At 49.0% G+C, this 14,235-nt stretch overlaps 1 protein-coding gene across 1 annotated transcript in view; it reads right to left on the bottom strand.

The window, feature by feature from the left end:
• Positions 1-9,932, bottom strand: part of LOC127581381 (protein phosphatase PTC7 homolog) — an 82,407-nt gene extending 72,475 nt beyond the window's left edge. Inside the window, 1 exon segment of the mRNA XM_052035757.1 lies at positions 9,649-9,932. Within this exon segment, the coding sequence (XP_051891717.1) occupies positions 9,649-9,838 (190 nt within the window). The 5' untranslated portion in view covers positions 9,839-9,932.
• Between the last annotated feature and the right edge of the window lie 4,303 nt (positions 9,933-14,235).

Genomic DNA, 14,235 nt, shown 5'->3' with positions numbered 1-14,235 from the left:
TGGGTGTTGTCCTAGGCAGAGCTATTAGGAAGCACTTACTCACCAGCACACTGTGCACCAATACCCCACTTGGGTTGCACCAGAACAACCTGGCTCCAAACCTCATCACCGCCTTAGTTTAAATATGGACCAAAGAGCTGAACTCCAGAGGTGGGAAGAGAGTGACTGCCTTTGACATCAAGGCATCGTGTTGGAGCTCAATCATCCCTACCCCAGGCTATCACTGCATGAGTCCCTCAGGACCTCGTGTTAGGCCCAGCTATCTCGAGCTGCTTCATCAATGATCTTTCTTCTATCATGAGGTCAAGAGTGGGGATGTTTGCCGATGACTGTAACGTTAAATTCCATTTGCAGTTCCCTACAAAATGAAGCAGCTCATGCCTACATGCAACGAGACTCTAACAACATTCAGGCAATGAGCTGAAAGGTGGCAAGTTATGGAGGGACTGAAGTATGGAGAGCAGTTGGGACTGTTTTCATTGGAATATAGAATGAGAGGTGATCATATAAAGCTGCATCATGAGAGGTACAGATAGGGAGAATGTGCACAATCTTTTCCCCAGTGTTGGGGAATCAAGAACTAGAGGACATAGGTTTAGGGTGAGAGGGCAGAGATTTAATAGAAACCTGAGGGGTAACTTTTTCACCCAGAGGGTGGTGAGGATATGGAACGAGCTGCCAGAGGAGTGGTTGAGACAGGTACATTAACAACATTTATAAGGTACTTGGATAGGTTACATGGATAGAAAAGGTTTAGAGGAAATGGGCCAAGTGGGAAATGGGACTACCTTAGATGGGGATCTTGATAGGCATGGACCAGTTGGGCCAAAGGGCCTGTTTCCATGCTGTATGACGAAGTAACATTTGCACCACAAAAATGCCAGGAAATGACCATCTCCACCAGGAATGTCTAACCACTTACCTTCAATAACCTACGTTCAATATCTCACCCAACAGAAAGTGCCTCCAAAAGTACAGCACTCCCAAGCAGTATTGCACTGAGCTGTTTGCATGGGGATTGAACCCATGAACTTTAACACTCAGGTAAAACTACTGCCACATGGATCCCATGCATCTTAATCTTCAGGATGAGCCCACCATGAAGGACCGTGTCAAATACCTTCTAAAATCCATGCAGACAACATCCATTGCCCTACCCTCATTGATCACCTTCGTCACCTCCTGGAAAAACCTAATATAGTAAGACAAAAGCCATGCTGACTGTCCCATTAGGCCATACTTTTCCAAATGCTCACAAATTCTCTCCAATAGCTTCCCTACCACTGAGGTAAGATTCATGTCTATAGTTTCTAGGATTATCCCTATTTCCCTTCTTGAACATGTTGTCAAAGAAACAACATTAGCTACTCGCCAGTCCTTCAGGATCTCACCTATGGTTTGAGGACACAAAGATCTTGGTCAAGCTCCAAGAATCTCATCTTTTGCCTCTCTCAATGACCTGGGGTACATCCCACAGGCCCTGGGGACATCCACCTTAACATTCTTCAAGAGACCAAATACTACCATTTTCTTCATCTCAAAATGCCCTGGCACATTAGCACACTCCACACTGATCTCACTATCCTGCACGTCCTTCTCCTTGATGAATACATCCTCCGCCTCCAAATACATGTTTTCTCCTTTATCCTTCAGTGGTCCTACCCTCTCCCTAGTCATCCTCTTGATGTATGTACAGAATGCCTTGGGATTCTCCTTAATCCTACTTACCGAGGACTTATCATGTCCCCTCCTAGCTCTCCTAATTCCTTCCTCGAATTCTCTCTTGACATCTTCTACCTTGCCATCCTTGTCCTTCCTTCTTACTGGAACGTCTCTGTCCTTTACTCTGTGCAGTTGGGCTTTAGACACCCTCCACATTGTGGACTTGCCCAAAAACAGCTGTTCCCAATCAACTCTCCCTGTCTCCTGCCTAATACTCTTGTAATTTGTCCTCCCCTAATTTAATACTTTCCCACAAGGTCTATTCTTATCTTTATTCATAGCCATCTTAAAACTTAGGGAGTTGTGATCACTGTTTCCTAAATGTTCCCTCACTGAAAGGTCAGTCACCTGGCCAGGCTCATTTATTTCCCAACACCATGTCTAGTACAGCCCCACCTCTTGTCAGACTATCTACATACTGATTTAAGAAACCCTCCTAGATGCACCTAACAAATTCTGCCATCTAAACCTCTTGCACTGAGGTGGTCCCAGTCTATACTGGGGAAATTGAAGGAACCCACAACAACCCTGTTGTTTTTACAGCTTCCCCTAATCTATCTGCATATCTGTTCCTCAATCTCCCAGTGGCTATCAGGAGGTCTGTAGTATAATCCCAGAGTGATTGCTCCGTTCTTATTTTTGAGTTCCACCCATATAGACTCAGTGAATGAACCCTCCATTATGTCCCCTGAGTGCAGAAGTGATTGTCCCTGATTAATAGTGCAACTCCCCCCCCCCCCAAATCTTCTTTTACACCCCTCTTTATTAGGCCTCTGTAATGGCCACAACAACATACTCCTGTGTATTGATCCATGCTCTAAGTTTACCTTCCTTATCCTTAATACTCCTAGCATTAAAATAAACACTCTTCATCCCGTCCATCCCATTATGTCTATTATCCTGCTCCTGCCTGAACTTCCTTCCAGACTTACTGGTCACGACATCTACCGTCCCCTGAGCCCCTCCACTTTCTGACCTCGTGCTTTGGTTCCCGTTCACTTCTGTATTAACTTCCAACCTCCCATCTGCCTCGCTGCTGCTTTGGATCCCACCCTTCCCCCCCCCCCCCCCCCCCCCACAAATCTAGTTTAAACCCTCCCTAGCAGCACTAATCTGCCCACCAAGGTGTTGGTCCCCCTCCAGATCAGGTGCAACCCATCCCTCTTGTACAGGTCACCTCTACAGGACGTCATCTCTTTCTGTACCCATGTCATTTGTTCTAATGTGCACAACAATTTCTGGCTGCTCGTTGTTGCCCTTGAATGTTCTGCAACCACTCAGTGACGTCCTCAACCCTGGCACCAGGAAGGCAACACACCATCCTGGGATCCCTCCTGTGGCTGAAGGAAGTCTGACCTGCCCCCTATTACTAGTCTTGTCTGCTCCACCCTTCCCTGCTGAGCCTTAGAGGCAGTCCTGGTGCCACAGACCCATCATCGCCCCGCAAACAGTATCCAGAATGGTGTACCATGGTGGGGAGAAACAAGGTCAGAGAGGAGACCATGGTGGGGAGAAACAAGGTCAGAGAGGAGACCATGGTGGGGAGAAACAAGGTCAGAGAGGAGACCATGGTGGGGAGAAACAAGGTCAGAGAGGAGACCATGGTCCAACCTAGAACGTTTTATGTATTTGAGTACAAGAGTAAGGAACTCATGTTGTAGCTGTATAAAACTTTGGTTTCACTGCATTTGGAGTACTGTGTGCCATTCTGGTCGCCCCATTAGAGAAAGGATGTGAAGGCTTTGTAAAAGGTACAGAAGAGGCTAACTAGGATGCTGCTGGGATTAGAGGGCATGAGCTTAAAGGAGAGGATGGACAGACTGGAGTTGTTCTCTCTGGAGCAGAGGCTGAGGGGAGACGTGATACAAGTTTATACAGTAATGATAGGCATAGATAGGGTAGACAGTCAGAATCTTTATCCCTGGGGTAGAAATATCAAACACTAGACGGCATGCATTTAAGGTGAGAGGGGGAAAGTTTAAAGGGATGTGTGGGGCAAGTTCATTTTTACACACAGAGAGTGGTGAGTGCCTGGAACGGGCTGCCAGGGGTGGTGGTGGAGGAACCAGATACAATAGAGGCGTTTAAGGGACTTTCAGACAGACACGTAAATGTGCAGGGAATGGAGGGATATGGATCATGTACAGGCAGAGACGTTTGGTTTAATTTGGCATCGTGGGCCGAAGGGCCTGATCCTGTGCTGTACTGTTCTAGGTGCTTGCTACCTGCAAGAAGGACAAAGTGATGATGGTCAGAATCCTAATTGTTGTACAATGCAGCACGAGTTGTTGAAAGACTGAGGTTAGGGGAACAAACAGAAATTTGTAACCAGAGCTGACTTAATTTGAGCACCTTCACTCTGTCCGCTGCAGCAGCCAGGACCCCCCGGTGGCCACCCACTTCAATTCCACATCCCACTCCCACACTGACATGTCTATCCATGGCCTCCTCTACTGCCACGTTGAGGCCAGCTGCAGGTTGGAGGAACAACACCTCATATCCCACCTTGGGAGCCTCCAACCTGACGGCCTCAACATCGATTTCTCGAACTTCCAGTAACCCTTCCCACCCCTTTTTTCCCTCACCCGCCCCCCCCGTCTTCCCTCATTTCTGTGGCCCCCTCATCCCTACTCTTTCCCCTCCCTCACCCTCATGACCTGCCCATCTATTCCCCACCTTTCCTTTATTCCACGGTCTACTGCCCTCTCCTACCAGATTCCTCCTCCTTTAGCCCTTTACCTCTTCTGCCTCTCAGCTTCTTGCATCTCCCCCTCCCACCTTCCCCCCTCACCTGGACTCACCTGTCACCTGCCAGTCTGTGCTCCTCCTCTTCCCCTGACCTTCTTATTCTGACTCCTGCCCTCTTCCTTTCCAGTGCTGATAAAGGGTCTTGACCCAAAACGTCAGCTGTTTATTTCCCTCCATAGATGCTGCCTGACCTGCTGAGTCCCTCCAGCACTTTGTGTATGATGCTCCAGATTCCAGCATCTACAGAATCTCGTGTGTCTGACTTGATAATTGATAGCTTCCTCTACATTGCAGCCGGGAGCCCAGGATTGCTCAACCTGGTGTACAGCAGCTGGAAAGTAATCAGGAAATAAAGACCATGGCATGTCCAGAAATTGAGGCCAGAAGCTGCAGATGCTGGAATCTGGAGCAGCACAAACTCAGCAGGGCAGGCAGCATCCACAGATTGGTTCAGATGCATCTGTGCAATGTCTTAATCAGAGATTTAATCTCAGTGTCTTGGTGGAGAAATAGCACTGTCAATAAGGCTTCAAAACTAGGAATAATGGGTGGGAAAGGATGTGGTGAAATACAATAATTGCACAAGTGTTTACAGTCAATTCTGTACTTTTGAAGTGCAGTCATTGATGGGAATCAATTTGCAGACAGCAAGAAATACAAACAAGTGACAATGCCTGGTTAATTTGTTCTTTGTAATGCTGATCCAAGTCTAAATCAGACACTCCACCAGGGACGGATCCCCTGCTCTTTCATGAACCAGTGCCATAGAATCTTGAACATTCCCCTATGGGATTAGTGTGGGACCTTGGTTTAACACCTCAGCTCACTCAGTGCAGCACCCAGCTCCAGAGACGTTACTTGCTCGGGTCTCTAGCCTCAAAACCAAACCTGTTTCAAAGGTGGAGTATTACCATGACAAACATCCTAAACACTGCAGAGTAGGACAGATGAGAACAAGCAGCTACAGGCCCATAAGAAAATGGCAAGGCAATCAGTACATGTGGGTTAAATTGGCAATGTTAGTGATTCAACCATACAGGTATGAAATTTAAGATTCATTCATCCCTGGAGCGGGGGAACAATGGAGCTACATGAAGAGCAGACAAGTATAAAAACAGAAAATGCTGGAAACACTCAGCCACCGTCTTCATCAAAGGCCCAGGACCCAAAATAGTAACGGTTTCTCCTTCCACAGACACTGCCTGACCTGCTCAGTGTTTCCACAGTTTCTGGTTTCATTTCAGATTTGCAGCATCTGCAGTTTCTGATTTTTATGCAAGTATAGCAGGATTGGACACCATCAGTACTGGGAGGGAAGGTGCAACTGTCAGCCAGAGTATCCTCTTGAAAACAAAGCACTGGGTGAGATGCAGACAGCAGAGGCTGGGCAAGCACTCTCATATTTACGTACAAGAGTGGGCAGCACAGTGAAGCAACAGGCAATGTTAAGTAGGTCAAATGCAGACTACTGGGGCTCCCAGTGACTGTGGGATGCTCCAGGTTCCTCCCACATCCTGTGGACGTGCCACTGTAAACTGCCCCTAAAGCAGGTTGGCAGCAGGAGGGAATTGGAGGAACGTATGAGAAATTAGTGGAAGAATGGGAATGGTGGAATGCTCAGAGCCACCACAGACTCAATGGGCTGAATGGCCTCATTCCACGTTGTAAGAAGACATGAGAAGAAATAAAAATAAGTATCTGATTTGAGAGCCTGGAACTTTGGTACAGCAAGTACATTTGGAAGTTCAGACTCTTTACTCTTCAATCAACAAGATTATTCAGTTGACATCTTGGGTTGAGAAGTTCTCATTCACTTTACCTTGTGCTGACTGCCAGGCATTGAGGCAAGATCAAGAAGAGTGTCAAAAATATCAGGCTGATGATGAGAAACTTAGAAAAATTATCAAGATAAAACAGTACCCTACAGGGATAATTAACAATTTCGAAGTAAACCTAACCATTGTCAAAATCAATAGCCAATTACGTCTGTGAAACAGCAGCAGCAAGAGCAGGTCGCAAGCCTGAAGCCTGCTCCGCCATTTAACGTCGATCTCCTACTTCATCCACTAACCCAAGATCTGTCAATTCCCTTCATGGCCACCGATCTCTGTCTGAATGCAATAAATGATCGCGCCTCCACAGTCCCCATGGATAGACAATTCCACTACATTTCATTCCGAAATGGCAGTACCTCTTATTTTGAGATGGAGATCCCTCTTCTAAACCCCTCAATCCTCCCTGCATCTATTCCGTCAACCCCGCGAGGAACATTGGGCATTTCAATCAGGTCACCACACATTTTTCCAAATTCCAGTGGATAACGACCTATCCTGCTCCATTTCTCCTGATTAGACAGACCCACCATCCCAGACACCAAGGAGTGTGGCAAAGATTCACCATACCAAAGGCAAGTGCATCCTTTTTTAGGTAAGGGAACCAAAACTGCACACAGTACTCCAGGTGTGATTTCACCAAGTCCCCACTGAATTGCAGTACATTTTCACTTCTACTCAAATCAATAAAAGCCAAAATGCCACTTTCCTTCATAGCTGCAACTTCATGGCAGCTTCCAGTGACCTGTATCCAAGGACACCTGGGCCCTCTGAACGTCAACATTACGGGTCTATTAGCATTTGAAAAAGTGTTTGTTTTTTTCTACCCAATGCATAATCTCCATAAGGTCCTTCTCTTGCAAGCCCCTTGCATCCTTACCATCACTCACGTTCCCACTGCCATCAGCAGCCTTGGACACATTATATTGGATTCGCTCAGCCAAATCACTTCCAAGTAGTTAGGGCCCTAGCACCTGCTACACCACCGATCACAGACTGCCAACCCGAGGAGCACTGACTTATTCCTCCTTTGTTTTCTCTCCGTTAATCAACTCTCAGTGCTGAAGGTCCTTGACAGAGGTGGCTGTGTGGACAATGTTTTCTCTTGTGGGAGAATCTAGAGCTGGGGTCAGTGTTTCAAAATAAGGGGTTACCCACTTAAGTCAAAGATGTAAAATTTTCTGAGGATTGCAAGTCTTTCGAAATCCCTTCCTCAAAGGTGATTCAGGAACAGTCCCCTCCCCTTCCACCATCAGATTTGTGAACAGTTCATGAATACTACCTCATTATTCCTTTTATTTGCACTATTTATTTTGTAATTTGTAGTGATTTGTCTTTGCACTGTACTGCTGCCACAGAACAACAAATTTAATGCCATATAAGATGGTGATAATAAACCTGATTCTGACGGAAGTAATCTCTGAATACTCTTCAGTGAGGTGTGTGAAAGATTACAGCAGAAGTGTGAACACAGAGTTACAGTTACAATAAGATTGTCAAAGATCAATGGATTAGTCAAACATGATATTCCCTTCATAAATCCATGGTGACTCTTCTCAATCATATTGTTATTTTCCAAGTGTCTCAACATTACATCCATCATTACAGTTTCACTTTCCCTACCACTGACAAGTCAGTCATTTCGCTTTCTCGTTCTCTTTCTGAAACAGTGCAGTCACATTTGCTAACCTCCAATCTCCAGGATCTATGCAACTTTTGAAGATAACTAAATCATCCACTATTTCCAAAGGGATCTCTTTCAAAACTCCAGAATGTGGATCATTGGGCTTCTAGCATTGATTGGCTTTCAGGCTGATTAACTGAATACTTTTAAGAAAACAAAAACTAATTTATTTTCTCTTTTTTATTGGATCCTTGGATTTTCAGTACTTAATTCAGTACTCAAAGACTTGGATTCAGTCATTTATTATATTTATGGAAAATATGAACAAAACATGACAAACAAATAACCTACAGTAACATCAAGTCAATAAACCATTGAAAGCAAAATAAGCACAGGATTTATTTCTCAAATGATAGAATTGAAAAGGAGGAAAGTTGTGCTTAAACTATCAGTTCTCATTTAGCCCTGAGCCTTCAGTCTGCCCTTGGCTTCATTCTAAGGTGACTGGCTGAAGGTCACTGACATCAACAGGCGGAGAGTTTTGGTTTCACCGCAGACAGGATCAAATCAGGGAAGTGAAAGACAGGTGGGGGAGGTGACAGCCAACCAGGAAGGAGGGAGAGCAAGTGAGGGATCAGTGGGGAATGGTGATGGGCAGAAGCAAAGAGGAGGGTGTACGGTTCATTATCAGGAGAATGGAAGAGGGCAGTAGGGGAACTGGGAAGTTGGAAGAGTGTTGGGGGGGAGGTGGAGGAGTACAGAGGGATGGAGGTGTGGGAGGGAGGGAAGCAGGGATTCTGGGGATGGGGTTAGACCAGGTGGGAGCAGGAGGGGGTATTGGTGGCTGATGAGAACCGGTGAGGGGAGGGGAAGAGGAGGCGGTGGGAAGTGGAGGTGGGGGCTGGAGGAGGGCAAGGGTTGTGGGTGGGGGGAGACCAGAGGGTGAAGGGGTGGGGGGAGACTGGAGGGTGGGAAAAGGGGGAGGGGAAGGGGTGTGGGTGGGGACCGGAGGGGGTGGGGGAAGGAGGAGGGGAAGGGGTGTGAGTGGGGGGGGGGGGACAGGAGGGGGTGGGGGAAGGGGGAGGGGAAGAGGTGTGGGTGGGGGGGGGGACCGGAGGGGATGGGGGAAGGGGTGTGGGTGGGGGGGGGGGACCGGAGGGGATGGGGGAAGGGGTGTGAGTGGGGGGGGGACCGGAGGGGGTGGGGGAAGGGGGAGGGGAAGGGGTGTGGGGGGGGTGACCGGAGGGGGTGGGGGAAGGGGTGTGAGTGGGGGGGGGACCGGAGGGGGTGGGGGAGGGGTGTGAGTGGGGGGGGGACCGGAGGGGGTGGGGGGAGGGGAAGGGGTGTTGGGGGGGGGGGGGTGACCGGAGGGGGTGGGGGAAGGGGTGTGGGTGGGGGGGGGACCGGAGGGGGTGGGGGAAGGGGGAGGGGAAGGGGTGTGGCTGGGACTGGAGGGGATGGGGGAAGGGGTGTGGGTGGGGTGGGACCGGAGGGGATGGGGGAAGGGGTGTGGGTGGGGGGGGGACCGGAGGGGGTGGGGGAAGGGGTGTGGGTGGGGGGGGACCGGAGGGGGTGGGGGAAGGGGTGTGGGTGGGGGGGGACCGGAGGGGGTGGGGGAAGGGGTGTGGGTGGGGGGGGACCGGAGGGGGTGGGGGAAGGGGTGTGGGTGGGCGGGGGACCGGAGGGAGGGGGGGCACCCCACGGGAGGGCTCCCGGCCTTACCCAGCACGTCCGCCAGCCTGTGACTGGCCACGAAACAGGCGTCGTCCCCGTAGCCCAGACCCTTGCCGCGGTCTTTGCCGAAGCCGCAGCCGACGGTGAGGAGCCGGTACTCCCGCCTGTGGGTCCGCCGGACGCCGCTCCCCAGCAGCGCCCGGGCCAGCAGCCGGCCGCAGGCCAGCAGCGACTGCATCGTCCGGGCCGGGCCGGGCAGCCGCGCTCACACACCGGCCGGCACCAGGCACCGCCCCGGCCTGACGGACGCCTCCCTCAGCCATTCAACAGCCGCGCCGCCAACCAACTCACCAATCGCAGCTCTCCGCAGGCGGGGCCGTGCGGGGAGACCAGCCTCTGAATGGCGGCGCCGGCAGCCAATCAGACGGCGGCAGAGAAGGCCCCTGTCGGTGTGTCCCGCCCCCGTCCCACCCCGCCGCCTGCTGGTGGGAGGTGAGAGCGGCGGCCTCTGCGGGGCACCAGCAGCAGAGCAGCTGCCCCTCAGCACTGCACTCACTGCAGAGGCGAGCAGAGCACTTGCAGTTTTCCAAAACAAGGTTCGCCCAAATTAAAAATTGAAGCGAAAGGAATCCGAGCCTTGAGAAAATCTGACACTGCGCAAAGAGTGACTATCCACAGAAAACTGAAAGAAATTAATAGTATCAAATTGAATGACAATGGAAACAATACCAAGCCAGAATGCTGTGCAAATATTAGAAAGCAGCAAGGAAGGCCTTAAAAAGTAATAAAATGGGAGACAATAGACAAGAATAAAGCAGAAAATAAAAGTTTTTAAAAAGAGTATGTAAATGCCACAGCACCCTAATGCTGGGCAAATCCATACCACGTTTGGACAGTGTAAATCAAAAAAGCAGCATATGCCAAAAATCATCGTACAGCAATACAGCACGGATACAGGCCCTTCGGCCCAACTGGTCCATGCCAACGGTGCCCACCCAGCCAGTCCCAATTCCCTGCATTCAGCCCCTCTCTCTCCAAGCCCCGCCCCTCCACATACCTGTCCAAGTGCCACTGTCTTCCAACTCCACCCCCGCTCACCTCCCCTACCTGGCACTTCCTGCTGTCAGCTTACACACCCCCCACCCCAATGGCCTCGGAATCCTTTCTTGCCACTCCCCTTCTCTCCTTGCTGGCCATCTCACCCCTCCACTCTCAGTCCTGATGCAGGGTGTCGACCCAAAACGTTGACAGTTCCTCCCACAGATGCTGCTCGACCCGCTGAGTTCCTCCAGCAGAGTGTTTGCTGCTCCAGATTCCAGCATCTACAGTCTCTGGCATCTCCACTTCCCCTGGCAGCTCATGCCTTATATTCACCCCCTCTGCGTGAAGAAGTTGCCCCTCAGGTCCCTCTCACCCAAAACCTTTGCCCCCTAGTTTTGGACTCCCCTACCCTGGGGAAAAGACTGTTACCATCCACCTCATCTCTGCCTCTCATAATTCTAAACACTTCTAGAAGGTCGCCCCTCATTCTCTTACATTCCAAAGAATAAAGTCCTAGCCTGGCCGACCTCTCCCTGTAATTCAGGACCTCTAGTCCTGGCAACGTCCTCTTAAATCTTCTCTGCGCTCTTTCCCATTGACCTCAGTTTTACCAGTGTCCTTTATGTCTTGGGCAGTCATAGAGCACTGCAGCACAGAAATAGGCCCTTCAGCCCATCTAGTCCATGCCGGCCTGGTTTTCTACCTGGTCCCATCTACCTGCACCCAGACCGTAGCCGTCCATCTCTCTCTCATCTATACACCTATCCAAACTTCTCTTAAATGCTACAATCGAACCCGCATCCACCACCTTCTGCTGGCAGCTCGTTCCACACTCGCACCACCCTCTCAGTGAAGAAGTTCCCTCAGATTCCCCTTAAATATTTCACCTTTCACCCTAAACCCTCTAGTTCTAGTCTCACCCAACCAGAGGGGAAAAAGCCTGCATGTATTCACCCTATCTATACCCCTCATAATTTTGTATACCTCTATAAGATCTCCCCTCATTCTCCTGCGCTCCAGGGAATAAAGCCCTAACCTATTCAACATTTCCCTATAACTCAGGTCCACAAGTCCTGGCAACATCCTTGTAAATTTTCTCTGCACATGGGCCTAATAAATCAAGCACATACAACTATATTAAAAAAAAGGATATTTCAAGCCCATCATAGACACAGAACTTTGAAAGCATTTCTCAACCATTGTCACTGTTAGCAGGGAACACATTGTGCACACAGCAAGTTCCCACAAACAGCAATGTGAAAATAACTTTTAACTTGTTAGACATGGTGTTTAAGGAATGTATTGTCTAGGAAACTGGTGAAAGGGCCCACGCCAACCAAGGTACATACCTGAGCTACTCCCATGTACCTGCGTTTGGCCCATATCCCTCTAAACTTTTCCTGTCCATGTACCCGTCCAAGTGCCTTTGAAACATTGTAATTGTACCCGCCTTTACCACTTCCTCTGGCAGCTCGTTCCATACACCCACCACCGTGTGTGGAAAAAGTTACCTCTCAGGCCCCTTAAATCCTTCCCCTCTCACCATAACTCTATGCCGCTAGTTTTAGACTGCCCTACTCTGGGAAAAAGACTGCAACCATTCACCTTATCTATGCCCCTCATGATCTGCGTGGGTTTCCTCCAGGTGCTCTGGTTTCCTCCCACACTCCAAAGGCATACGGGTTAGGAAGTTGTGGGCATGCTATGTTGGCGCCAGAAGCGTGGCGACACTTGCGGGCTGCCCCTTGAACAGTCTACACAAAAGATGCATTTCATTGTGAGTTTCGATGTACATGTGACTAATAAAGAAATCTTATCTTTTAAACCTCTCTAAAGCATCTCCTTCGCTCCAGGGAAAACAGTCCCAGCCTATCCTTGTCACCCAAGCTGTCCTGACCCAGTAACATCCTCGTGAATCTTTTCTGCACCCTTTTCAGCTTCATCCAATCCTTCCTTTGGCTGGATGACCAGAAGGGCACACAATACTGCAAGTGTGGTCTCACCAGCGTCTCATACAGTTGTAACATGACATCCCAGCTCTTGTACTCAGTGCCCTGACCGATGAAGGCAAGCCTGTCAAACAACTTCTTCACCAGCCTTGTCAGCCTCTGTCACTACTTTCAGGGAACTATGTACCAGTACCTCTTGGCACCTTTGTTCTACAACAAACTCCAGTGCCCCGACATTTACTGTGCAAGTCCTACCCTGGTTTCACTGACTAAAACACAACACTTCAAACTTGTCCCAATTAAATTCCATCTCCCATTCCTTGGCCCACTTTCCCAGTTGATCTAGATCATGTTGCAACCTTAGGCAACCTTTACTGTCCACTATACCACCAATTTTGGTGTCATCCACAGACTAACCATGTCACCAAATTGTTGATATAGATGACAAACAGCAGAGGACCCGGCACAGATCCCTGCGGCACACCACTGGTCACGGGCCTCCAATCGGAAAAATACCCCTCCGACTCCTACCACCAAGCCAACTTAGTATCCAATTAGTTAGCTCACCCCAGATCCCATGTGATCTAACCTTCCAGACCAGCCTGCCGTATAGGACATTGCCAAAAGCCAATTCAGTTTATACGTCCAGTCACTTACATTCACAGTTTTAATTGAATGTCAAAATTAACTATGGCCAGATTTTCTTTAAAGAAAAGCCCTTTACCAGTACTGCTTCTTCTTGTCAACACTCAGGGAACAGATGGCTGGGGGGCAACAGGCAGAGAAATGAGAGAAAAGAACCACTTGTGCATCGACAGGCAGTGGTCAAACTCCAGGCAGTGTCTAGAAGCAAAACAACATTCAGATTAAGCCATGTGTGCCAATGAACCGAGGACATTGTTTTTTGGCAAGGGAACCCGGGTGAAGCACAAGTGAAACAAATGCTGACTGCAACTTGCAATGAGTGAGGTAACACTTTAAACACAGGAGTGGGAACACAACGTAAATGGAGAAGCAAAACTGGGAACATGAGGTTTTAAGGTTCAAATATACGTAATTGAAAGGAGGATCACTGTTGCAAAAAGCAATTTGAAGTAAGGCAGTTAGGAAATGGACATGGGTTCATGAATGGTTTAAAATACAAATCCCCAGCATGTCAGCAGTTCCAGGAAGCTGGTCAAAGCTCATTTGGGACAGTGTTCAGGTTTGGGTTGTTCATCTCAGGAAAGTGTTGACATTAGAGCAGGTCCACCACCATTCACCAGACTGAAACCAAAACAAGTTAGTGAAACCACTATTTTACCACACTTTCCCTCATGTTTAGAGGTGACTTCCTACATTACAACAGTGAGTACACCTCAGAAGTGCTTTGGGACATCCTGAAGGTCACAGTGTACAAGTAATTCTCCCTCCATTCTCTCCCAACGTACGTCGCTCGTCTCTCCTTTAAAACCTCCCATCCCACTTTCACTCCTCTCCCATTCCCCTTTCACTTCCTTGTCCCCTTACATTAAATGCAAAATGTCCTTGGGAACAAGGCAGTTAAATACGACATAAAGTAATGAAGAGAATCATCAGGGTCAGTGGACAGTATCTTCCTGTGTGGAATCCACCCAAGTCAAATCAACACAAGGTACACAGGCTG

Source organism: Pristis pectinata, chromosome 21, assembly GCF_009764475.1.
Source record: "Pristis pectinata isolate sPriPec2 chromosome 21, sPriPec2.1.pri, whole genome shotgun sequence".
Classification (NCBI taxonomy): domain Eukaryota; kingdom Metazoa; phylum Chordata; class Chondrichthyes; order Rhinopristiformes; family Pristidae; genus Pristis; species Pristis pectinata.
Note: the sequence above shows the minus strand (reverse complement) of the source record. Positions and strands in the feature narration are given on the sequence as shown.